The sequence below is a fragment of the Anopheles marshallii genome, chromosome 3, assembly GCF_943734725.1.
Source record: "Anopheles marshallii chromosome 3, idAnoMarsDA_429_01, whole genome shotgun sequence".
NCBI lineage: Eukaryota > Metazoa > Arthropoda > Insecta > Diptera > Culicidae > Anopheles > Anopheles marshallii.
This window is the reverse complement of record NC_071327.1, coordinates 40,962,990-40,989,237: the sequence shown is the minus strand read 5'-3', so window position 1 is coordinate 40,989,237 and position 26,248 is coordinate 40,962,990. Positions and strand designations below refer to the sequence as shown.

At 39.9% G+C, this 26,248-nt stretch overlaps 5 protein-coding genes across 5 annotated transcripts; all 5 read left to right on the top strand.

Annotated features, from left to right (window-relative positions):
- The first annotated feature begins 550 nt into the window (after window positions 1–550).
- Window positions 551–1,591, top strand: LOC128714905 (uncharacterized). The gene is made up of 2 exons (XM_053809786.1): window positions 551–601; window positions 1,457–1,591. Exons 1-2 carry the CDS (start codon window positions 551–553, stop codon window positions 1,589–1,591), a joined length of 186 nt encoding a protein of 61 aa, XP_053665761.1.
- A 1,863-nt stretch (window positions 1,592–3,454) lies between these two features.
- LOC128712603 (ER lumen protein-retaining receptor-like) lies at window positions 3,455–4,132 on the top strand. Its single transcript, XM_053807492.1, has one exon. It carries the CDS (start codon window positions 3,455–3,457, stop codon window positions 4,130–4,132), a length of 678 nt encoding a protein of 225 aa, XP_053663467.1.
- Window positions 4,133–5,179: 1,047 nt separating this feature from the next.
- On the top strand, window positions 5,180–5,847 carry LOC128715831 (ER lumen protein-retaining receptor). The gene has a single exon (XM_053810749.1). The coding sequence runs from the start codon at window positions 5,209–5,211 to the stop codon at window positions 5,845–5,847; it is 639 nt and encodes a 212-aa protein (XP_053666724.1). The 5' UTR covers window positions 5,180–5,208.
- A 2,735-nt stretch (window positions 5,848–8,582) lies between these two features.
- On the top strand, window positions 8,583–9,179 carry LOC128714315 (adenylate kinase isoenzyme 6 homolog). Its single transcript, XM_053809191.1, has 2 exons — window positions 8,583–8,613; window positions 8,686–9,179. Exons 1-2 carry the CDS (start codon window positions 8,583–8,585, stop codon window positions 9,177–9,179), a joined length of 525 nt encoding a protein of 174 aa, XP_053665166.1.
- Window positions 9,180–9,365: 186 nt separating this feature from the next.
- Window positions 9,366–16,753, top strand: LOC128712602 (uncharacterized). The gene is made up of 3 exons (XM_053807491.1): window positions 9,366–9,369; window positions 15,999–16,089; window positions 16,147–16,753. Exons 1-3 carry the CDS (start codon window positions 9,366–9,368, stop codon window positions 16,751–16,753), a joined length of 702 nt encoding a protein of 233 aa, XP_053663466.1.
- The last annotated feature ends 9,495 nt before the right edge of the window (window positions 16,754–26,248 follow it).

Here is a 26,248-nt window from a genome sequence, read left to right as displayed (position 1 = left end):
AGTACGTTTTTTATGTTACAATATTTGCTGTGAAAACTTAATAAATATAGTTTGCATTTGCTCGTAATTACATTAGAGTTGTGTATAGTTAGGATCAGGGTATAGTTATTGAAAGTTATAGTTGCAATATGGGCATTAAAAGGGATTTCTCCTGACCCTGGTCGCAGAGAAAAAGCATTACATAAAATTCACCCGAAGTGTTACCAAACTGTAATCTTTCGAACAGTTTGTCTTCAAATACAGATCAGTGCCCTGAATAATGTTTAGTTTTAGTCCTACGACAAATTTAAAATTCAGACGACCAAACAAAGAACATGTATTCTCGATCGTAGTAGACGGGATATTTGTGTCATTGCTTTGTCGTATGGGAAAGCTTCCTGACCAGGAAGTTCCGATTACTAAAGACTTTAACTCGTTTCGGTTGATTTATTGTACTTTTATGCTTTCATTAATAAAAACTTTCGTTCGGTTTTAGGTGTTGCTGACGTTTAGGGATTTTCCCTGAATAAACCTATCTCGAAAAACCAGCAACAGTGCGGGAAGACAAAGCATGAAAACGACTCAGGCCATCCGATATGCCGTTCGTCTGAACTATGGACAGGTAAGTTAGAAAAGCGAAGCGCAGAAACAATCGGTCAATTATTTTATTTGTTTTTTTTTTTTAAATACTGCTACTTCAATTTGACCGTTTTGCTGTGTGTATTATCTGTGCTGAGTTAAAAGTGTTTCCACTTTCTAAATCACGTGATGCATATCAGTAATGACCACAATCCAAACATAGTGCACGCCTAAAGGACATAAGGAATTCTGGTTTTGTTTCAAAAAGGCGTTTCTATTTTTTTTCTATGTGCATTCTTCTATTTCGTACGCAGGACTGCCTATCCCGCTACGGGTAAATAAAGTCAAAGAAATCTAGAAATGGCAGGCCTAGACCTCTTGATGTTGCTGTGCCGATAAAGAAGAAGACATTCTCTCGATATTGATCCAGTAGATAATTAAGCGCTAACGCGTAAAAGCCCCAATACAATTGAACAATGTGCGCGTAGCACGGTTTTACATAGTGAAATACGATGAATGGTATAGCGTCATGAATAAAGTTCACGTTTATTTCTGTATACAAACAGCATGTCTTATCGGTCTTTTCGATGATCAACTATTGCTCCCTAGACAGATGTTTATCAATGGCGTCGTTTGCGCTCTATTCTGCGCCGGCATTGCTTGTCCATGTGCGCTGTTCATGTTGCGTGTTAGGAATAAAAATAGGCAAGACTTGCAAAAATATATTACCTTGACATTCACACACTATTTATAGAGTCCGGTTGTTCATTTGTGTTAGCGATTCAGGAATAGGGACACAATGCGAAGGTTCTGCTAATATTACGTCTTGCGGAATGTACTGCAAATGTTCTTTTTAACTAATTGGCTTACGTTGTATCGATTTCTTTCTTTTTTACAGGTTAACGAAGTTGCTACCAAGTCCGCGGATCGCTACACAACAAGATCAGCGGCCCTTCTAGCAGCACTCGGTATTGGATTGTCCTCGTTTAGTATGAAACAAATGCTAACCAAACCGGCTAAAAGGAAATTGTAAGATTCCGGTCACTTAGCTTCTACCTATCTAACCTGAAACGTTCGTGGAAATCAAATGAAAATTGAAAGTTAGCTCTATATCGCTGAATCGCACGACATGATTTCGGAGAAAGGCTGTTGGCGCTATGGCATTAGTGAATATTTCAACGTTTTTTCTGTAGAATATACCGGTTTAATTGTACCACTTCTGTTGAGCTTACGCAATCGTGCAATGCAATCCGACTGATTTTACGCTGGAACATGTCCTAAAATTGTCGTAGCTGGTTTGAAATAGCAACTAATCCAAAGCAAATTGGACCCATTGGTCGCACACACAGTTTCCGGTACGGATTCTGCATGTAGCAAAGCATGCAATTGATAGCAGCCTATACATTGTCCAGTCCTAACAAGCAATTTCAGACTGAACGTTTATGTTAGTTTCAGACAACGATCTGAAAGAAAGAAACAGCTGAGTGAAAGTTTCGTGAAAGTAGATCTTTTTATTAATTGTTTTAATTTGCTTAGCATTTAGGTTTATAATTTGTTCTTCATGCTAGCTTTTGCTATACGTGTAGATGAAGTATTGTAAAGATGTAAAATTGCAAAACACTTACATGTGGTGCATGTGTGTTCGATGCTAGTTCATCGTTGTATCGCAGATTTTGTTTTATCACACTGGAAAAAAGAAAGGCTTAGAATAGATACAATTATTGTAACTACTTGGTTATGAAATCAGTAAAGACTGCAGAGCAAAGAAGCGAGAGAAATTTATATAGCACTACATATCTAATGGCAAGCGATGATATGTGTCGAACCCAGTAAAGAATACAAATGGAAATTGGAACGACCACCTGCTAAACAAATTGCGGCAAACAGTAACAGAAATGTGGGATATTAACTATCCAGACCAAACCTGGAAGTATCGTGTAACTCGACAAAAGGCTTACTCAGTATAACTGAACAGTGTGGCTTTTCTTCCAAACAGAATTGCGCTAGGATATGGGCAAACCATTTTGAAAGGTTTGATTTCTTTACGATAGACCGGATTTGGTGTGATAGTTAGAAAGATAAATAAAATACAAACTATGTCAATGCTTCAACACGTTTGCGTGTTGTCCAACTAAGGCACCTTTCCCCTATGTATTCCTGTTGCAATGATGACCTTGACAGCTATCATGATGATATCACGTACAATCGATCAAAATCGTCGGCCACTACAGCAGAACTTATCTGTTCTACAATAATGCATATGTTTGTCTCTGTTGTATGGAGAGATGCATGCGCAATGGTCTCGATGCACCAAACATTCAAAACTTTCTGAAAGGAATGTACTCTAATGAACTTTCTTGAAGGAATTGTGTTTTCCTACTACAATAGGTAATTCCTCGTCGTCAATACTAGTGGAACTTGTTGCTTAGCGCACAAACTGCTAGATTTTGTTTCTATGATTGCTCCCATGCTCCAAATACTGGAAGGGAATACCGCCATACCGGTTTGAGCAGCGAAACTAATACCAACATGCAGCTCGCATCGCAAAACAGGGATTTCCCCCGAGATTGCACAAGTGTGTGAATTGCAGAAGCATGCTGTCGGTAGACATCTCCCGAGAAGAATCGCTGCTGCACACTTGCACAGCAAATATATACATCGAAGCAGTCCGTGTAGTGCGGCGCTGTATGTTGTCATTTGTGGAATGATTTTTCTGCTATCGCCATTCTGCTTTCATTTTACGTTCATATTGTGGATAGCAAAGTAGCAAACGAGTGATTATTACAAAGTTTATATTGCCAAGCGATACAATTGGACAGTGTAGTGCGTTAATAGAAGCAGGTGATCATAATGGTGAGTACAGGGTGCGAATTGCCTATTGAATGCGGTCCGCTTCATGTATGTATGTCCGCATATTCCACAGCTTACTGGATACCGGTTGCTGGCGGATTCATTCCACGCGTTCGCAATACTCTATCTGCTGTTCAACATTTGGCGCACCAAGTCATGCTTTGGCGTATCGGGGAAAACACAGATTCTGTACGTCACTGTGTTTGCGACGCGTTATGCCGATCTCGTCACGTTTCCGGAAACCTACAGCGTCTACAATGTGCTGATGAAGACACTCTTCATCAGCGCAACGCTCATAACGGTGCTGCTAATGCACAGCATCTACCGCAAAACATACGACCGCGAAAATGACACCTTTTACAATGAGGTCCTTATTTTGCCCTGCTTCGTGACCGCCCTCTTTGTGAATTATCGCATGGAAGCGTTCGAGATATTGTGGTCGTTTTCAATTTTTCTCGAAGCTGTTGCCATACTACCGCAGATGGATTTAATCTGCAAAACGTTCCATGTGGAACCATGGTTCAAGTGTTATCTGCTCCTGCTCGGCTCGTATCGTGCACTTTACATACTCCATTGGATCGATCGGTACAGTCAGTATGGACTGTACGATCCGTTGGCATTCATAGCGGGTGGCGTGCAGACAGTGCTGTTTGTACTGCTGGCATTGCGTATTGCCACTCTGAAGCATCGAGAACGTATCGTGACGGTTAGTACGATCTGCTAGTTTATTACAGTACAGGGGTCCATACGTTGTAGAGAGTTCTCCAATGTTTTGTATTCTTATACGTGTATAGTTCTAAGGAAGCTTAAATCTGTGAATTGATGTAACGTTCCATTGTTGGTTGCTGATTGGTGGCGCGCGATACGTTTGCTACGTATCCCTGCGCATATTTTTCAATTGATACAAATGTTTGATATACATTAAAATTTAAATTTGGAAATAAAAACCCCTGCTGAAAAAATCTTAACTCCATGCTCCATGTATTTTTAAAGAAAGTTGATAGACTGTATCGAAATGCAAAGAAAAGTTTGTTACGGCAACCACGTGTTAGCTCATTTTCTATATTGAAAGAGATTACTCGAATGAATTGATAACAACCTAATAAAGACCAATTTATCAAAATGTAGACTGTATAGGTCGACATTTCTGAGGACAGCTACTTAATTATTTTAAAATAGAGACTGTCCTCGAGTCATACCGGTTGGTAAAAATTCAAAATCATATGTGCGCATCCCAATGTGCCAACTGTTTCGTTCGCTATATACCTTGGCAACGCTGACAGATGTCAAAACTATCAACGCCATTTTAAGAATAAAGAAAAACAACAATAAGAAGAAGTGTTTACACGTCAGTCGGTCGGTGTCCGGTTGCTTCGATAATTTCAGTAAAAAGTCCGCAAAAGCAGTGAAAAAGTTCTACTTTCCGGCAACTTTTCAGCTCGATCCATTCGGGTCAGGCTCAACTGCAAACAAGCGGAAGCTACGGAAGGACTGATTTCGACAAAGCTACCGGCAACTCGACTACGTGTGCAGAACGAACCCAAGTCTTGTTTAGCCTGCGTGTATATTTTCGTGTCATCTCATCTTCTTCGGCCGCCACCGTCTGGTGTAGTGCAGTGTTAGAATCATTCTGAGATTGTTTCTTCTATAGAACCAGAAGTAAACTGCTCCAAGACTGGTGCAAAAGCGTACGAGTTGGAGCAAAAGCGGTTCCCACCTATATTTCATCAAAGACCGGATATACAGATATACTGTCGCATCCCGAAAAACCGTAACAAAGAAGTGGAGTAATTTGCGAAAATGAATATTTTCAGACTGGCCGGTGATTTGTCGCATTTGCTTGCGATCATTTTACTGCTGATAAAAATTTGGAAAACCAGATCATGCGCTGGAATATCGGGCAAATCGCAAATTCTTTTCGCCATTGTCTACATTAGCCGCTACCTGGACCTGGTGACAACGTTCATCAGCGTTTACAACACCTTCATGAAGCTGGTCTTCATCAGTACATCCGTGGCAACGATTTATTTGATGTACGTCAAGTTTAAAGCTACCTACGACCACAATCACGACTCCTTCCGCATCGAGTTCCTGCTGGTACCGTGCTTTCTGCTGGCCCTATTGATCAATAATGCCTTCACACCGTTGGAGATCCTGTGGACATTCTCCATCTATCTGGAAGCGGTGGCCATTCTGCCGCAGCTGTTCCTGGTCAGCAAAACAGGCGAGGCGGAAAGTATCACTAGCCACTATTTGTTTGCCCTCGGTTCTTATCGTGCACTGTACCTGCTGAACTGGATCTACCGATATTATGCGGAGGGCCACTACGACTTGATTGCCATCTTTGCCGGCGCTATCCAGACGATTCTGTACTGCGACTTCTTCTATCTCTACATTACGAAGGTTCTTAAAGGCAAAAAGCTACAGCTACCGGCGTAAGTGACTTTCGTCGAACAGCAACATTGAGGCAATTAATTGCGGATTCGTTCGAAAGGTCTAATGAAGAGCAATTCCTTTCGGGCAAGGCTGACGCCTCGGCAACGACATCAATACAATACATTTACAATTGAACTTGCATTAATACAACGCGAGGGAAAATCAGAGCAGTTGCGCCAGTGAATTTAGTTACGGTTATAAAACAAAACATTACCAGCCAACAGACAAAATAAGCAGAACATGTTAAATGTCTTCTGAGGGACACTAAGGCGGTAACTGCGCGACTTTAATTTTATTTTTACATCCCTGCTAACCATTCTTACTTTTCCGTTATGTGGCTGTTCTCGAGCTACACTCTTCCTGCTACTTGTGTATTTGTGTATTTCTAGGCTTAGATGAGAAAATGTTAAGTGTGGAGGACATAATGCTAAAGATTGCATACGATATGTAGGAAGAACATTAAAAAACAAAACCTTTAACAAACTATTAGCACAGTTTAGCATGCAAGAGATACATTCAATAAATATCGGAAAACTGAAAACTATCGACAAATTCTTTTTAAACAGTTTCTACTGTTTTAAGCAAGCTGCGGTTTGTTTATCGATTTGAAAACATGACTGGATATTGTAACTTTGATAAGTTCGTAAGTGAGCGTAATGCATTTTTAATATGTTATTTTATATACATTTCTTGTAATTATTGTAACAATCATATAACACATTTCCCTGCGTCATTTGTTAACAAAAAATAACTGAAATAATTTATCATGATTCGGTTATGCAAAATCAAAGAAATTCCAAAAATCTCGCATTTTACGAACACGAAGTATATTTCACCCATTCGTAGTGTTCAAAGCTGACCAAATGTACTTTTGTTCATTATATTTGTTACCGTTGTGCTTTGTTATTCGCTCATGTTTAGTTCTTGTATCCACGGAATTATGTTTTGGAAAACGGAAACGATACTATTCCATTGCCAAATAGCTATCTTAGTGTTGCGTGGTAGATTCAATCGGTATCGTATGGGCCACTTCACTACCGAAGCATTATTTAGTTCATTACTAATACAGTCTTCAACAGTATGCTACAATAAATTATCTATAAACCTAACGCAACATGATTCAGAACGCTGCATAATGAAAGAAATTAAACAATTCAAAGCCTCAAGCACTGTGGGACAGCGAGATAGAGTGATGTACGTGTAGGATTTCATAATCAGCGCGTGTTTGAACAGATGTTAAACCAATTGAAACTCGATGGTAATTGCTAACCGTATGAAGAGTAGTGTATATGTTTGAAGAAAAAACGGTGATTAGGAAACAGTGTTAGCGATTTATGAACTTTGGAATGTAGATAGGGCTAAAGCATCGAAACCATATATTATTCAAATAACCTATTTTGCAAAGAAGAATGCCTATTTGTCTGGTTTGAAGTACAGAACATCGCATCTAATATCCGTTTGTATTTTGAAGTATTGATTTAAACCTAGGCAGCAAACAATTTATCCAATTTTATTTGAACTCGCACGTGTTATGTTAAGCTGTCTGATAAAACACTACAGACACGAGGATAAAGGCCTTTTCCCGGTATGCTGTTCCGAAAAAGTACGTTATTTTTCTTGCTTGTTATTTTACAACGTTTGAAAATACAGCATACAAAGTAGAGTGTGGTAATGGTGAATATTTCTTAAGATTCTGTCTTCTTGGATCATTTTTATAATGTAGTCTGTATGCTTGAACGATAAACTCCTTTTTGGGTTAAATCCCCAGCTTTGCCATGCTCTCCAAGTGTTGAACTTATCGGCTAGATGAAGACACAGATAGCCAGTAGGTATTTAGAATTGCTACTATGTGGTATCTTTTTCGAGGAATGTGTTTCATGCATTATCGACAAACTTGAAAGTCAGATATGCGATACGAGATACCAGCACACGTGTAAATAATTGTGTATCTACATTTTTCAACAAATTTACCTCTGCATAAAAGAACGATAATCAATTGAATGGTTGCATTCTAAAAGCTAAACAGCTAAAACTAAACTACTAAAATGTATTACTATCAGCGATAGGAACTTAAACAGTTGTTGAGAACAGCACCGTAAGGGCATGGATCTTTGCTACAACGTGTTTACGATTGAATGCGTTTGTTTGTTCTACTTTGACTGCTGATTGAGGAAGATAGATCTCAACTAACATTTCTGTGCGTGCAACGCGTGACAGACGACAGTCACACATAACGAAACGAAAGGAAATTTGTAGGCAGTTGAAAAATCACCGATTCGACTCAATCAACATTAACACAAGCAGTGATAATGGATCCCATATAATGATTGTTTCGGTTCATATTGCAGTTGCTATCATATGAAATAATATAAGGATACATTTTTCGTCAAATTCCCCCAAAAAGGTTTTTGCTGCTTCAATTGGCGATGGGCAAACGAAAACGCTATCTGAAACCCCTGTACCTTCCGTGACAGCTCGCACACGCGGTAAAATGTCAAATGCTAGACCAGTTGCTTGGGTTATTTTCCGCCTGTTCAGAATACGGATTCAAAGTCCTTGCAAATTCAGGGAAAGGTGTATTGTGCTGCATTAAGTTTAACCGCATTTATTGGCTTGTTGCTTACAAAACGACCGAAAATCAACGGAGGAACAGTTTGGCACTTGTGAAATGTGCTGTAGTTGCTTGGTGCTGCGCGTAATATAAGTGAAGGAAGCGTCTAAACGGTAAGCCCTCTTGGATGATGGTACTGCCAAACATTTTGGTAACGGGTATGTAATGCGTTTCCGTCCCTGGATACCCATCAGGCAGATACGATATTTTATGGGTCTCTATTTTGGCAGGTACCCCAGGCACAGGAAAATCGGAACTATGTCAGCAGCTAACCAAAACGCTCGGCTTCCAGTGGCAAAACGTAAGCGAAATCGTGAGTGTAAACAAATTTGTTGAGGAGTACGACGAGGAATTCGAATGTCCGGTATTGGATGAGGACCGATTGCTGGACTATCTAGAACCGCTGATGAAACAGGGCGGTTGTGTGGTAGAATACCACAGTTCTGACTTTTTCCCGGAGCGCTGGTTTGCGGCCGTGTTTGTCGTACGTTGTTCAACCGCTTTGCTTTACGATCGGTTGCAGGCGCGTGAGTACAACGATCGCAAGATTAAATCGAACATGGAGTGCGAAATCTTCCAGATTCCACTGGATGAAGCTAGGGACGCCTATCGGAAAGACATAGTTTTCGAGCTAACTAGCGATACAAAGCAGGACCTAGATGCTAATGTGGAGCGCGTGCGCGACTGGTTAGAACAGTGGAAGGCGTTACTCAATAAATCGTAAATTTCGATCATTTGATATTTGACGGGTCGAAAATGTATGCTCCCGAAATAATTACTGGCTAAGAGTGAGCGTTCTAAACGCGTACGTGTGAAAATACGATTGCGTACTCAGTTATGGCTAGCTTTGATGAGCTAGAGCAATAATAAGCAACCCTGCGGAAGAAGATGAAACAATTCTTCTCCCTAGATGGGTAGGTAATTTCTGGTACGTTTTATATTTCGTGCCGTTGACTTAAAATAGATTTTGCTCATAGCATGAGCACCAACTAAGTCATAGCTGCTCCAGCTGTCGCTCAGCGTAAATGGGCAATAAATGGCAAAGATTTTATTTGTGGCATCTTCAGTATTTCTCAAAATGGCCAGTGAAGATTTGCTCCTCTCGATGTCGATCACTTGTTTAGACAAGTTATTATTATAAACATCCATAAACATATTATAAACATGTTATGTTCAAAACTGCTAGAAAAATTGTTTAGAAATGCGAGCCATAATCACGCATCATAGCAATGGGTATGCGTGAGACATGTGCCTTTATCTAGTAGATTTGTTTTAAGCACATATAAAACAAAATAAAAAATCAGGATTGGCTGCAGCTAGCTTTTGATTATCTAGAAAAATTCCATTAATCATAAGAACATTTAAAAATATCATTCAATGTCGTACATTTGAAGCTTGCAACTCTATTGAGCTTCTCATACATTTTGATATTTTCCAGAAACATATAATCACTTACTTGCTACACGTTGCAACAGATTAGGTAATTTGGTAAAGTACCAGTACTTATGAATGATTACGAATGCATCAATGTCCTCTGATGGATGGTTTAAGCAAGCTTTACAGATTGCTGTCGATCGCTGCCGGTTGAAGATTTTTTAAATAATTTAATATTACCGAAGCTTTCAAAGGAGACCACGAACGTTTTTTAGTATTTGGAATTATGTATATTTGAAAGCTGGACCTTGGACAGTATATCCCATGAAACATTGTTAAATAAGTTTTAGCTTGTCGGATGCCTAGAATCTTCTTCTTAATCGACACAACAACCTCAAGAGGTCTAGTCTTGCCAACTATTGCTTCTTTGATATTTTATTTACTTGTAGCCCCAAAGTCAGTCCTGCGTATGGAGGTTTGGTCCGGATGGGATTTTGGATCGGTCTATCGGCCTATCGTATCGAATATTGCATTATTTAATAAAAGAAGACGTAATTATTAACACTTGAACAGGCCCAGTCATTTTGTCTGGAACGCTTCTTATTCATTACATTATTTTTTTGCAGTAAAACAATTCTACCATAGCTGATGCATGATTTTTACATATCTTTTCTGTAGTATGCACTCAAAAACGTCTTAATGCATTATCCAGGACATCGAAATTGTTTATAAAGTGATCATCAATGAAAAACGCTTAAATCACTTGAGAGTTCTAATGTTAAGAATTTCAGAATAGAGGATTAATTATTGTTAAAATGAACTAAGGTCGTTAAGACATAGTGTCAAGCTTGGTATTAATTACAATTAATATTACGATTTTTCCTTGTAGCGCTAATAGCGTTACATCAATTTGTTAATTTATTTCATTCATTCAATGTGCCTCATATGGCCCCTTTGAAGCTTAAATATACATGTATAGTTAACACGTAGTTGGTCGCACATAACGTCTACAATTTAAGAATAAGAGACGCGGCAAGTCAGGTTCGAAACGATCACAAACAACGTTGAATTCACTGCACATGGTCAAAAATTGATCAGAGGAGCCAAAACGACTACGACATTCCTCTACGTCAAGTAACAGCCTTACACGGACTGATCTCGCCGGAACGTAGATGTTGAGGCCGTACAGCAGTGCCGGCGAGTCAATCCGATGGTCAAGTAGCCCTGCGACAAATAATCTCTGCGCGTTACAGTTTCGCTGTTTCAGCGACTCCAGGCCAAGTAACGCTCAGCGTCATACGTAGTCAACTTGAAAGCTCCAGGTGCGCAGAGCAAACCGCGTAAACTTGCGCTGGATGGACTCCAGACGGGCCAGCGGACGCGCAGCCGTAGGCCAGCACACCACAGATGCATAATCCATCACCGTACGTACTAAGAAACAGTAGATCGCTTTAGTACAGATCGGATCAGTAATGTCGCGCGCTAACTTCTTCAGCAGGCCAATTAGCTGGTTGCCCTTAGTGATGGCGATGTGCTCTAGCTGGTCGTGGAAGCTCAACTTAGCATCAAGGAGCACTCCAACGTTCCTGACACAGCTTTGGCGTACAAGGACAGATCCGTTAGTGGGGTACTCGAATAACAGTGGGCTGCGTATTCTGGCGAATGTTTTTACAACACATTTGTCAGCGCAAAGCTCTAAGCCATTCGTGGAGCACCAGGACTGGAACACGCACAGAGTCGTCTGAAGAAGCGATTGGTCTGCTTGTGTGCGGATCGGGAAAACCAGCTTCGCGTCATCGGCATACAGCAGGTGGTAGAAGCACTTGCGACACGTCGTTGAAGTAGATCACAAAGAGGAGCGGACCAAGGTTGCTTCCTTACGGTACCCCGGAAGTAGCGTTGATGCACCTCGGAATCGTTGATGCACCTCGAAGGTTCCCATTTTTACCTGGTACGATCGGTCGCAAAGGTAGGACCGCATTCAGACCAGCACTTTAACAGGAAGACCAAGGACTTTTAGCTTAATTAACAATCACTACAGGATTAGAAGTGATTATGTAGTATGAGTGTGAGTGTACTATAGATTGCCCAGCGCAATTCATAAATAATTAAATTGAATACGTTGAAGTTTTAAAATATGTGACTTTGGCTGCCCAATGGAAGCAGACATCCGTATTCCAAGACGAAAAAGATCGTTGTCGTGACAAGATACAGCCGTGGGAGATCGAATGAGTTAACGCCCACCAGAAGTCTGTGACTGTTCCGAGGAAACTGTTTTTTTTTTGGTACAAGTTATTGCTAATTGTTCTACATGTGACCTTCACACATTTTTACTGTCAAACCAAAAGCCTAAGCATTTAAAAGTTTAAAAGGCAATTGAGATCTTATTCCCATATAATATTATGTAAAATTTAGGTTTATACAAGTGGGCAAGCCTTTTTTTGCGGAGTGTTGTATTGATACGAAAAAACAAGCATTTGAGTTTTCTCTGGAGAAATTCAATACCTAGGTTATTTGCCCACCCATGTAAATAGTCATGCAAACCGTCTTGTTTGAACCAGACTATTATCGAAATTCTTTGTCTTTTTCGGAAAGGAGGTTGCAAAAGTAGGTGCTCAATCTTGGACTTATACCCGTGTATTGAAGTTTTTGACCCAGTATGTTTATAGATGCTGAGTCAAACGCCCCATTGATATCCATAAATACAGAGGCCAAATCTCTTCGTGGGTATGTGACAACTCTATTTCAGTGACAAGCAGCGCTAAGCAATCGTTTGTATCCATACCTTTGCGCAAGCCAAACTGTGCACGGGAAACAGTCCGTTGGATTCCAATCAGTTCCAAAAAGGATCATCGTTTCGAATAGTTTGCGTAAACATGAAAGCAAAGATGTAGGTCTATATGACCCGTGCCCTGATGTCGTTTTGCCAATTCGCTCCATTCTCCTTAAGCGGGACGACATTGAGTTCCAACATCTTGTCAAACATACTCAATAATCATTTCTTCGCCACGTCTTGCATATTTTGATGAAACTTGCTTGTAACATTGTCCAGACCTGGAGAAGAATTTTTGCAAGAAAGTCGAGCTAGTGAGAGCTCTACCACACTGAAGGGTGAGTGAATGCAAGCATCACTGCAAGGCGCACGTTGTTCAAATTTTTGCGCAGGAACGAAATCTGGATGGACTTTTTCAGCAAATAGAAAGAAGCAATCTTCCGAAAAGTGTTCGTTTTCGTTGGTGATTGTTCTATTTCGCATCCTTTTTTCTTTATATCACAAGCGAACGAAACAAAGTGGCAGGAGGGACACTTTCAACATATTTCTGCCAAAAGTCTCCTTTTTTTGCTTTTAGCTGATTTCTGCATGTTCGTTCCAATGCTTTAAACTGTTCGTTTAGGACAAAGTGGCAGGAGGGAGACTTTCAACATATTTCCGGCAAAAGTCTCCTTTTTTTGTTTTTAAGCTTGTTTGCTAAAGTTTTGCTAAAGGACCTTGTTTGATGGGGTCCCCTTGTTTGAGCTGCATGGGAACACTCATTTATACATTCCACGAATTGATATTCCAATAGTGAGTTATAATTGGAGTTTACAGATGACAGCGAAGCTGGCACTAGTTCACCGTTGATGTTCTTTGACAGGAGCATCATCATCCAGATGGTGATGACTATCGAAATCGGCAAATGATCGTTGCTGTCGGTAACTTGAACAACCTTCCACGTAGTATCCAGAGCAAGCAACACTGAACATTGAGACAGGTCTATCGCACTTTCACGCGTCAAAGGTCCTGAAACCCTAGTTGCTTCACCGGAGTTTAGTTCCAGTCGGTTGACAGAAGTAAAAGTTAATTAAAATTGTGCTTGCTGACCAGGGTTTTTAAAAGGTCAATTTTTCCAAGAAAACTTCTACATTTCGATTGCAGCATTAGTTGTCCAATTGTACTAACGTACTCAGTCAAGCCATTGCTTTAGGGCGCTTTGTATTAAAGGACGCGCTATTGTGATTTTGATTTTCAGAGGCTCTGGGATGCCCAGTACTGAAATCAATGAATCGGTCAGGTCTGATATTGAGACCGCATGGGTCGGTAATTGGGTGCTGGGAATAGTATGGAACCGGAGGGAAGCGTATCATCTTGCTGGGATTTCACTTTTATGGATTGATGAGAGACACTTGCCTGACGATGGGTTGGGGGAGGGAAAGGTTTCTTCACTTTTGGAGAGAAAGTTTTAGCCTTGTTTGGGCTTTTCTGCGACGACGAGTCACCTTCCTCTTCACTCTCACAACCAACTAAGAGATAGTTGAGCGCACTGTATCCAAACTGGGAGGGATCGTCCCCTCCTCCAGAAGACTGAATAAATTTTAGCTTGATGGGTCACCTGTCAGATCCGAAGCATAGGAGCTACGTGTCAGCTGATATTGAGCCTTTCTAATCTCAGATTATGTTCTCTTGTACACCCGGCACGAATAGGTAGTCTTTAACATCGTTATATTACGGATTATTTGGGGCGGTCGGGTGGCATGATGGTAGCGGCGCAGGTTTTCACTCGAACGAACCGGACCAAAATCCCAGCCGCACCAATCCCCCGTACTATCCAGCTACGGGTAAACAAAGTCAAAGTAAGCCAGAAATGGCAGGCCTAGAACCTCTTGAAGATGTTGTAAAGAAGATAAACAAGCAGATAAACATCGCTATATTGCTATATCGGGGCAACTAGAGCCGTATTATCTTCTAGTGTAAAGGATCTTCTTCTTTATCAGTCACACAATCTCAAGAGGTCTGTGTCTGTCATTTCTGTCTTTCTTTGATTTTATTGACTCGTAGCTAGATAGTCAGTCCTGCATATGGAGAATTGTCCGAATGGGATTTTGGACCAGCGTCTTGTCAACGATTCGATGATGGAAAAAATCCAAACATCAACCACTAGTTCGCTATCCATACGGATTTCTGACGTTCAAGCCCTCTATGATTATGAAACAACAACACCCATAAAAATCATCTGTTTGAAGATAATCAACTCACATTGAACGTTTGATCGTTTATAATTCATCCTTTTTCTTGTTGAAGGAAAAAGGAGACAAGGCTCAAGGCGGGCCAGGTGTAGGCAGGCAATGGAACGCCGTCGAAAACGGGCCAGATAGTCGATCACGAGAAACGCGTTGTGACTGGGCGCCTCCATTGCGCCGTATCGAAAACTCAAAACAGAGGCTCGCGGAAAGTTCCTCACTAAGAATTCAGAGCCGATGCCGACGTCCGCCCCGCCTCACATCGCCACCACAAACTGCCTCTAGCCATGAAACGCGCTGCAAAGCTTGTAATAACAAATGAGGCTCATTACTTTTGGTAAATTTCTTCTATGCACATAATTCAGCAGAAGAATTGAAATGAACTTGAAATCACTTCTAAAATAATGTGCATTGAATCACACTTGTAAAAAGGACCATAACTGACCTTCCGTTTAATTACTAGTAGCTGAATAATTTGTCCTGTATGCGGTGGCATGATCCGGTTTTTATTTTGTTGGTTTGCACCGGTTATGTCGTGTGAGAGTACGATCAAAACAATATTAATTCTAAAAAATTGGTAAACAATACACGAAGGCAATATGTAACTCAAAACCGTTGAAAACGGTAGTGTTTATTTTATTTCAGAAAAGTTTTTAATGCACGATTATGTTACAATTTTACTAATTATGTTACTATTTTTTATTTTGAAAAGGATTTCTATTGAAAATAATATTTTTTTTAACCTGGTAAAAGTGAAGTTGGTTAAAACCCGATAAAAAATCCAGGTGAATTGTAATTTAATCACGTGTTGCATAGCTCGGATTACAACGCTACTTTCTTTTCATTAAGATTTTAAGCAACTCCCAAAACATAACCGGTCGAATTTAAAATTAAAAGACCTGATAACATAATATATGCAATTAAATAACATATTAATACGGGCTTAACTAATACTGACCTGATCAGTGGATATTTGGTTGAATTTGGAACATGCATTGCGGTTCTTGAAATACTATAAAAAATCTTCATTGAATTAACGGGCATACTATTGTCGAAGTGTCGAAGTTTAAAACCCAATTCGTTATTTTTGTCATGTATTGTAAAACCTGTAAATTGCAAAACACCTTTCGCTATCAATCTTTTTTGCACTTTTCGTTTTTCTCTGCATCAGCCAAAAATTTAACTTTACCTGCGCCATTAGACCACCACTACTGTCGAAGCCCGGGACCGTCATCAGTATTGGTAGACAAACACATTACCTCATCTGAAAAGAAACATGAGCTCCAAAACACCGTGCAATCTGCAACAATAGCAACAACATCTGAAATGGAAGAACAAAATGAGACCGAAGGATGTCAATCACCATTGCGATCGCTTTCATCGATCGGTGACAGAATTACCACGCTAGACGATGTTGAGGCCAACCTCTATGCTTTAACTAAATTAGTTACCAACGTAGCAGCAGAAGTTCGTCTCATATTTAATGTAGTTTGTGGTGGATCGGACACTGTGCAAAGAAGTTTAGAGTTTTCGAGAATAGAGAATGAAGAAGCTTTTAAAGAGTTCGACGATAAGTTAAGAAACAATAGCATATACATGGCGGAAATTGTAACCAAATTTCTACACTTGCTTAAGCTGGTAAATGATATTGATCGTAGACTATGTATTATGTTGGATTTGGTTTTCGACAGGGCTTTTCTTACCTTGTGCAGCTGGACAGGGGCAGGAATTGGAAGATCTAAGATATGTTTCAAAGAATTTGAACATGTGATATGTTTGTTCAAAATCGTAGGCGGAAATAGCTTTATTCGGGTAACTGATGAATTGATTAAAAGCTTTTTTCAGAAAAAGTTAAATAACGGCAAATCCCGACTTATTCAAATGGAAACATCAGAGGCATCAAGAAAGCGTAAAATATTGGAATAGAGTACACTAGATTTGATGAATTCAATTGATATTGTTCTTCAGCCTTCGTTGCCAAACACAATACTTTTTACATTATTGCTTAAAATATAAAAGAAAACAAATTTACGACAAAGTTGCGTTACAAAACCGATTCAGAAATCATATCCGAATTATGTTTTGAGAGTATATGGGCTAGGGGATTTGTTATCATGCGATTTTGATATTTTTATATAACATTGAACATTTCAATGCATAGTTATTGTCCGATTGTACGCCAACTAACAAATTCACCAAAAAAGTATCCTTTGGCTTCTTTGGATCATTAGGCTTTCTGTCGCCCATCAGCGTCGTCGTATGTCAAACGCATATACTAGTGTTGTGCTTAATGAATCTTTTGATAAGAGTCATTGATATGAATTTTTAGTGAGTAGCCATTCAAATTAGAAATCGACTCTCAAAAGATTCATGAAATCTCAGAGCAGTGGCGGATAATGGAAGCCTAAAATACGACACGACATGACTCGACAGATAACCAAATATTCATTCAGGTTCATGAATCTGAATCAGTTTCATAGATCAAACTACAATTTACTTCTACCTCAATTTGACCACTACTACGCCTAAATCTATGTGGATGTCCTAACAAGACTTTGCGCCTAAACTTTTACTTTACGCGACGTTCTAATGTAATGAATAGTTAAACTGATTATAGTGTTTCAATTGCAACAACCCATTAGTTATCGTTATAGTATTATCTCCTCTATTGTCTTTCCACATATACGAGGCCGAAAATATCTTAAAGCATCTTCATTTTGTCACCTCAAAGCCTTATCGGTACCTCAAAGCCAAATTATCCATCGAAATTACAAAAGCACTTGTCATTGACAATAATTTTTGTTCGTTTCATTTTTTATAATCAGCATCACCACGACGATCTCTTCCAGTAGAATCTTCCAATCCACGAAAACGGAGTCGGTCTATATCGATGGTAGAAAGTATTTCCACATCTGCAATGGTGAATGTAGGAGAGGCCGAAGGATGTCCATCATCATTGCAATCGTCATCATCGGTCAGTGACAGAATAATCACATTGCAGGATGTTGAGGGCAACCTCTTTGGCTTGACTAAATCAGTTAGCAACGTAGCAGCAGAAGTTCGTTTCGTATTTAATACAGTTTGTAGTGGAAGTGACACTATACAACGAAGATTCAAGTTCCCAAAAATAGAGAATATAGAAGGCTTAAAAGAGTTCAACGAAAATTTAAAAAACAATAGCATATACATGGCGGACATTGTAAGCAACTTTTTGCATTTGCTTACACTAGAAAACGATATTGATCGTAGATTATGTATAATGTTGGATTTGGTTTTCAAGAGGGAGTTTCTTTCCCAATGCAGCTGGACGGGGGTAGAAGTTAGAGGACCTAAGATACGTTTGAGTGAATTTGAGTATGTGATAGGCTTGTTCAAATTCACGGGTGGCAACAATTCTGTTCAGTTAACTGATGAATTGATTAAACAGTTTTTTGTGAAAGAATTACACCGTTTAAAAGATCAAAGCTTAACAAGCAGTCAGGATTGCTCTGCGTCATAAAGGATGCGTCCGGAATAAAGCAAACTTTAGAGAAGAAGACAGCGTTTAAATATTAGTTAAAACATAAAGTTTTCAATATTATTTTTTGCATCGGCGCTTTCTTTTTCGATTTTTACAAATTTATTTTTTAGCCTTCTCTATCGTAGCTGCTTAATACATGACTTTACACATAAAATGAACGAACGAGGTTTCTAATTGATTACATTTACGTTTAGTTACTTGGTCGTTAATGTTAATATTGTTAACTATTTAAAATAACTCGTCGTGCAGGGAAATCTACAATACATTCGCTCACGTGTATATCGATGATCTTTTCTAATCATAAGGATTTCGAAATTTAAATATCTGAGCGACTAATGAATTTAGCTGCAAATGTTCCGGTCTTGATAATGAGTAATATGCGCGCTTGCTGGTGTCGGCTTTAGGCGACCTAAGGTCTAAATGCGAGTGCATTGCAGATGCCATTGTACGGTCATCTTTGACTACAATGTACGAAAACAATTCTTCCGACCGAGCGGCAAATGTAGCCATATTGGCTGAAAGCTTCTATAATATAATTTAGAAAAAGGAATATTTCGCGTTGGTTAGCTGATGACTTCTTAGCACGAAAGCGATATCCTACAGCATGAGTGAATCAATCACAGAGTTTTCTTACGGGGAAACTAATTAGAATACGAAGCTTTTCCGCTGTTCCATGATTGTAAAAATTAGGTTCTAGGATGCCAGTAGCAAAGGTTATTTTTGTGTTCTTTGATTTAGGGTTTTATTATTAACATAAAACACAGTTATAATATGTGGCGAACCGGCCACAAACACTGCCACACAACTACTACGCACGGCATCAAAGCCAACAACAACAACATAGCGTCTTCGAAGGAAATCCATCAGCGCATCAACAGCCATTCGAGCAGCAATTCCCAGAATTCAGTTCCCCGTCCTGCAAGGCTTCAGCGCAAGCAGTTGCGCAAGCACGGGATTGTATTCAGGAATACATTGCGCACACACACGTTCCTGTGCAAAGCAGTTCTGCACACACATCAGTCAGTCTGCGATCAACTGCCCACGAGTAAGGACAGCTCTGCCGTATGCGATCAATGTTTATACCGCGAATACAAAGCTACACTAATTCCATAATACGCAGTGCTATAATACCATACCAATAAAATAAATGATAGCCTTCAAAACCCCTAACCTACAAGGCTACAGTCACTGTATTATAACTTGGTTTGTGGCCGTTTCGCCACAAATACAACGCTCTTATCCGTCCGGTCCGTCAACGCTCTCCGGTGTCACGAGGTCGTAACTGATTTATATGAGCTTTGAGTGTAATACCGGATGTGGTTCTAACCTCGTACAATACGCTTCCAATCTATTGCTATTGTAAAAATCTACAAACTCCCAACTCGTGAATTGTCTATTATCACTGACCATGGTGTTCGGCATACCAAACTGCGTACAAAGTCTATGAATCATTTCTACAGAAACTTTAGCTGTAATCGGTGTCGTAGAAATCATTTCTGGCTATTTCGAGTAAGAATCAATAACCAGCAAAAAATCAATCGGTCCAGCAAAGTCTATGTGCACTCTTTGCCATGGAACACTGCACTTAGGCCAAGGTATCGGAGGACTATGATGCGGACTTTCAACGGCAAAAGCATACCAATTGCATGACTTAACCATAGTCATAACTCCAAGCAATAGTTTTCATTCGTTCAATTCCGGGGTGCCCACGATGCATGATTTTTAAACCCCGGTTTCGTTGATATGGAGCTATAACAACGCGTTTGCTAAATACAATACAGTTATCGATCGTTGCAAGGCTTTCGCGCCTCGCAAAGTAACATTTGATCTCGGGATCTTTCATTCCATTTTTCGGCCAACCATTCTGGATGAAGTTTGACAACGATCGAAGCACTGGATCCTTCTGAGTTTCTCTCACTGTAAAGAATTTGCAGCACTTTGTACAATAGCTGTGGCATCATCTTCCAAATCCATACTTGCTATTATGTAATCTTCCTCTGGTTTGTCATGCTTGCTGACAATCGCGACAAAACATCAGCATTTCCAAATCTATCAGTTGCCACGTACTCTATATCAAAATCGTACAAGAGTAAAGTGAGTGCAAATCTTTATAATCTATTGGCTACACGATGATTGCGAAGATTTGCAATCCGGATAGCTGTACTTTTGTTCGATTGCTGTCAGGGCACGTGGCGCATATTGGACTACCTTAAAACTCCCATTCGGCAGCTTGTGGGATATTATAGCTCTAATCCCGATGGACGAAGCATCTGCCTATATTATGATTTTCAACCGCGGATCATAGTGCATTAGTCGCAAATCTGTAGCAAGGATTTTCTTGGACTGTTCAAAAACATGCTGACACTGAGTCCAGCGAAACACATTTTCTTGGTTTAGCAGTTCATCCAAGGGTTGCCCTAACATCTTAACGTTCCGCACAAACTTTTCGTAATAATTTATAGCTCTCAGACAAGATCTTACTCCAGGGACATCAGTCGGTGGTTTCAGCTTCGTGATGGCCAGGATCTTATCAGGGTCTGGCCGTAACCCTTTTCTATCGAGCAAACCATCTAGATACTTTATTTTGCTTATATGAAAACTGCATTTCTCGGCTTGAATGGTAAACCCAAAATCCTGAAGTCGCACTAGAACAGCTTGAAGGTTCTTAGAAATATCAGCATTAGCTTTAACTCCGACCACAATGTCGTCTAAACAGGCAGCAACTCTTTAACTTTTTTTTCCGGACAACATAGTATTCATGAGCTGCTGTAAAGCTCCTGGTGCAGCTTTAATACCCGGTGGTAGTCTCATAATCCTGTATAGGCCTCTATGTGTGTTCACTGTCAGCAATGCACTGCACTTCTCATCAACCTTAGGTTGCAGGAAAGCATCTGACTAAATGAACAACCTCGCAGGCAAGCGGAAATATCCTCAGAAAGAGGTAAAGGGTACTGTTCGCGCCGAACGAAACTGTTGGTAAACAAAGGATTTACAAATAGGCACGATAAGTGATGGAGGCGAAAATGATTAAAGAGCGAGGCGAAAACGGTAGGCAGCAGCGCCGTCGAGCTGTTACAACAGTCGCAAGGAAGAACCCAGTAGGAACACAACGTAGGAAAGCAAATAAAGTGTAATTCGCGTAATATAAAAAAAACTATTGCAAATTTCTCGCATTAAATCGTTCCGCGACTAGCGCGCGAACAGGTACTGATGAGCCATCAACACATTGTTTAAACCGGTGGAGTAATCACCACAATAGGGGATTTTCCCATTTGCCTTGTGGACAACTACTATTAGCGCAGCCCATTCGGAATATTCGACCTGCGTGACGATCCCCTCTCTCTCTAATCTCTTAAGTTCATCGTCAACTGTTTGCAACATAGGATATGCCACTGGCCTTTTTGGGCGGAAAAACGGAATAGCTCATTCTTTTAACAGCAGCTGCACTTGTGTCTTTACAAATTTTCCTAGACCTTCAGCAAATAACGCGGGATATCCATCTTTCAGCTTCACAGCATCCGTTACTGTATTCGCAATACGCTGGCAGATCGATGACAATGGCACATCCCAGAGGTCAAAAATGTCCATCAAATCAGCTCCTAACAGTAACAAACTAGCTTCCGCGACACAAATAACACGCTGTTTACTCTGGTCTAATATCTTGGCTTTACATATAAAACTGCCTAAGAGATTCAAGGAGTCTCCAGATGCCGTTTTAGCCCTTACATGAGTAGGCTTCATTCACAGGTCTTCCAACACGGATCCACTCCTCATACGATATCATACAAATATCGGGACCGGTATCCACCATCATCCGGACGAAAATATCGTTTATCAGGACGTTACCACTGTTGCGGTTCACACACATTAGACTGTCTTACATGCCAGCGTTTTCGATTTCTGTACCATCGGCTAGCACTGCCACAGAAACCTTACATGTGTCCAAATTTATGGCATCGGGTACACTTATGATTCTTGCTCACCACATAACCAACATTTCGTCACTGGACTGGAGTTCATGGACTTTCTCTGATCATTAGATTTGAAATCTTCAGGTTTGCCTTCTTTGGCTTTATGGTAATGTGAACGCTCTTCACACGATTTAACTGCCAGCACCTTTTCACTTGCTTCGGTAGCAATCATCGCACAATCTGCCTTAACACGTGCTAATCGTTGGCATTCGGTTGCAAGCTGTTCGTACGTTTTGTTGATTTTATCCTCCATCAGCGATAACAGCTTTAACCGTAGCTCACGATCACTCTCATCCTTTAAATCGCATACCATAACAAGATACTTAAACTGATCTTCTGTCATCTAAGTGTATTCTGCATCTGCACACGCTCTATTCACACGACACGCAAAAGCCAATAGTACTTGCGAGCGTTGTTTTGTTATGGTTGTGCATTTGCATCGCTTACTCAGGACTGATTCAGTCTTACCAAATAATGCTCTTAGCTTGATCACAGTTTCTGTAAAGGTGAGATCACGGGTAACACGCGGCAAGATAAAACTGCAATAACAAGCATGCTCCACAGTGCCAAGCTTACGAATCAACAACCGAACTCTCGCGGCATCTTCCAGCCGTGAAGCAAAGTGCTGGAACAGACCCTCATACCAAGCGTGCCACGCTTCGAATGTAATGTCTGTACCCACATCGTAGTGAAATTTACTAGGATCACTAGTGAGGTTCACTTCAACACCTAGGATCAACACCTGGTTGTTAGTGGGTTTGGCGAGTGACTGCTGCTCTGGCTGCTGCTGCAAAGTGAGACGGGCGGAGGAGTGTGGGATCATCCAACGCGGTGGTAGAATTGGCAAGCGGATTGGATTCGTCTGCACTATTCCCCTCCAGACGTTGCTCCCCGCCGGCAGAAGCACTGCCCAGCAACGGTTCACTCGCACTTTTACCATCGAACGGTTGCGACATATTTGAAAGTAACGGTAGCTTCGTACACACACTCGTAGATAACAATACGGACTCGCTACGAAGTGTTTAACACTCGTTAAATACGAAAGAAGTTTTTTTACAATGTTGCGTTGAGCAACGTGCAATAGCGATAGGCATTCTTTTTACAGGGGCAGCCCGGTGGCATGATGGTATCGGCGCAGTTAGATGATGAATTGATTACAGTTTTTTTTATGAAAAAATATCTCAAGGAAAAAACCCGATGATTAAGCAGAAGTCCGGTTCACGGAAGCGTAGAAAATCAGAGTAGAAGAAGTTTTCCAGAACAGGAGAATGTGTGAGCCGCCACGAAGGACGATCCAGCCGCCTTGATCGGATAAGACGGCAAACATCGACAGCTGAAAGCGGCCGTCAACTTGGTTCAGGTGTATCGGATGAGCTTCGTGTACCGAACGCGAGGTGGCGCTGAATGGTCTAGCAGAATAGTGGGCAGTAGCAAAGAGAATATAATTAGGAACATAATAGTTACGCAGAATCGATTTAAACAATTCATTATCATTCATTTCATTGAAAATCCTTACATGTTGCGATTTATATTCGATTTCTCTATTTATTGTCGTGTGGCCTTTAGTGGTGTTATGCTGGATACGTGAAGAACCATTTAAAATTGTAAAATTTCACTGAAGCATTATATAACGACGTGAAGTTGATGTTGCTTTGACTATGTTTTTTTGTTTACTGTCTCCGACTGACTCACTGAGGGACTGGTCAGCACTGCCGCATCTGCATCTGCCGGATGCGGTTGTTATTAAACTTGTTTGATATTGCTGGACGGCAAAATGAGAGCTGCTGTCATGAACATCAAATTTCATACAAAGGTATGAGGCAGATGCGGGTGCGGCAAAGCTGTGACCAGTCCCTTAGTCAGTTAGTCTCAGTGTCAATCTCTTTATTCCCTAACGTTACAATATTCTTACAACTAACGATTACAATTATTACTTGCCAACCCGTACAATACTACTCGTATCACACATGTGCATTACTTTCGACACTGTACATTGTATGAAAGTGTAAGAGTTATGTTGTATGCTAAATTGTTATTATTATGATAGCTTATATCACAAGAGAAACATTATTATTTGAAATTCCAAACTTTTAAGTGATCCTTTGCTGGGAAATATTCGATGAGAATAACAACACTTACGATTTCTTGTATCGACCACTTGTTTGAAACTACTGCATGAATTAGGATTAGGACGTTTGACAGATTTCCGATACTTCTTGAATAAGATTGACTTAAAATGTCAGATTGTCAGGCGTAGTATACAACAGTAAATCACTCTGCAGTAGAATGAACACATCGAAATTGATCGGAATAGAGTAAAAGAGGCATTTTTTGTTTTCAAATTCATCATTTTGGTTTTCTTGGAGGAGGAAATGCCTTGTGCCTTGTATTTGTAATACTCAACACAACCGGTGTTGATAATACGGTAAAAGCCGTCATACTGGAAATTAAATCAAAAATATTGACGTCCTTTTAATTCTTCTAATTCTTGGTCTGAACACAGTTGGGAAAGTTGTGCTGACATTCGTTTCAAGTAAACTCGATGCAAGGCTGCTTCTCTATACTCCCGGTTCACTAGATATCCAAAAATGTTTATACTTCGAAGAATTCAAAATTTGTTCGTTAGGCCACGAATAAGTCAGAAGATAACGCAATGTATCTGGCGGAACTAGCATTGTGTTGTCTATTATGAGCTACAACCCTTAGCTGGGTTTCAAGATCACAAGGGAGATCTACCATGATAGTTGTTGCGTTTGCCATTTACCATTACCATTTGCCAACATTTGCCTTATCACCATAGAACAGTATTTTTGCAACATAACAATGCGCGTCCACACGTTAGATCGGCACTGGTAACGTACTTAAATCAGTGACATAGCAATATCGTTCATACAGAAACGACAAATAACGATTAATTACAGTACGAACGAAGGTGAATTCATGATATTTTTTTATAAATTAGACTAATTTTTTGGTGTGCAAGTAGAAGTGATCACTTTGTTTTATAAACTATTTTTTCGTAGAAAAATTGCAAAAAGAAAAATGATCATTTTAGAATTTCTAAGATTATTACTATCATGTTAGGTTCGAAGAAATCAAAATCAAAAATCAATCCGGATTTCAAATCCTTAAAATGACCCATGATTTTATTCTTGTTTAGGTTTTTTTACGTGGTAACACGTTTAGTTTTTTTTCAATAAATTATTCACACATATTTTTTTAAAGGTCCTTTCAAAATCACAAAGTTCAAAATTGTTAAAATGCCCTTTTATAGAAGAAATCTTCAAATCGCAAATTGTAATTGAAACGTAAATTGACTTTATAAATGATGCTGTATAAACGGATTAGCTAGCTCAACGTAGCACGAAGACACGTTCCTATGATAGATATGTTGATTATAGTAAATTAGGGTTTACAAAATCAAAATTATTAAGTTCTTTTTTTACAACATTCTTGCTACAACTGTTAAGAACATCACAAATATGTGTGAGCCAAAAATGAGAGTTGTAAAAAGATAATTAATGAAATAAATCACTCGTAATAATCGCAAGGGAAATGAGTAAGCACGCAGTGCAATCCTGGAAGCAAAATGGAGAATGGCTGCAAAAGATCGACAAGAACGGAATCGGGAGTGAATGATTGATGTTAAATAAATTATGACTTTTCATCACGATCCATCAACAAACACGAACATGTGCTGCGAATAAATGGAATTCATCATGGCTGGCTGGCCACTTTTCTTGCCTTTTTCCTGAGGAGGTGGAGCTGCATTTTGCCACAAGGCCTTTTGTTTGAGCCAACAGTGCTGTATTATTATCCGCATTTACTTCTTTTCTTTTCAACCACATATAACAAAAATAGCGCACCATGTCATGCCCGATGCATTATGGTCATCATCACGAAAGGAATCGTTTGGGATAAGTAATGCGA

Bases quoted from the DNA above. Each gene is read 5' to 3' on its own strand.
- LOC128714905 (XM_053809786.1), top strand. From the start codon at position 551: ATGAAAACGACTCAGGCCATCCGATATGCCGTTCGTCTGAACTATGGA. The intron at 602-1,456 runs GTAAGTTAGAAA...TCTTTTTTACAG, and splicing joins TTCGTCTGAACTATGGACAG to GTTAACGAAGTTGCTACCAA.
- LOC128712603 (XM_053807492.1), top strand. From the start codon at position 3,455: ATGTATGTATGTCCGCATATTCCACAGCTTACTGGATACCGGTTGCTG.
- LOC128715831 (XM_053810749.1), top strand. From the start codon at position 5,209: ATGAATATTTTCAGACTGGCCGGTGATTTGTCGCATTTGCTTGCGATC.
- LOC128714315 (XM_053809191.1), top strand. From the start codon at position 8,583: ATGATGGTACTGCCAAACATTTTGGTAACGG. The intron at 8,614-8,685 runs GTATGTAATGCG...CTATTTTGGCAG, and splicing joins GCCAAACATTTTGGTAACGG to GTACCCCAGGCACAGGAAAA.
- LOC128712602 (XM_053807491.1), top strand. The intron at 16,090-16,146 runs ATCTGAAAAGAA...AATAGCAACAAC, and splicing joins GTAGACAAACACATTACCTC to ATCTGAAATGGAAGAACAAA.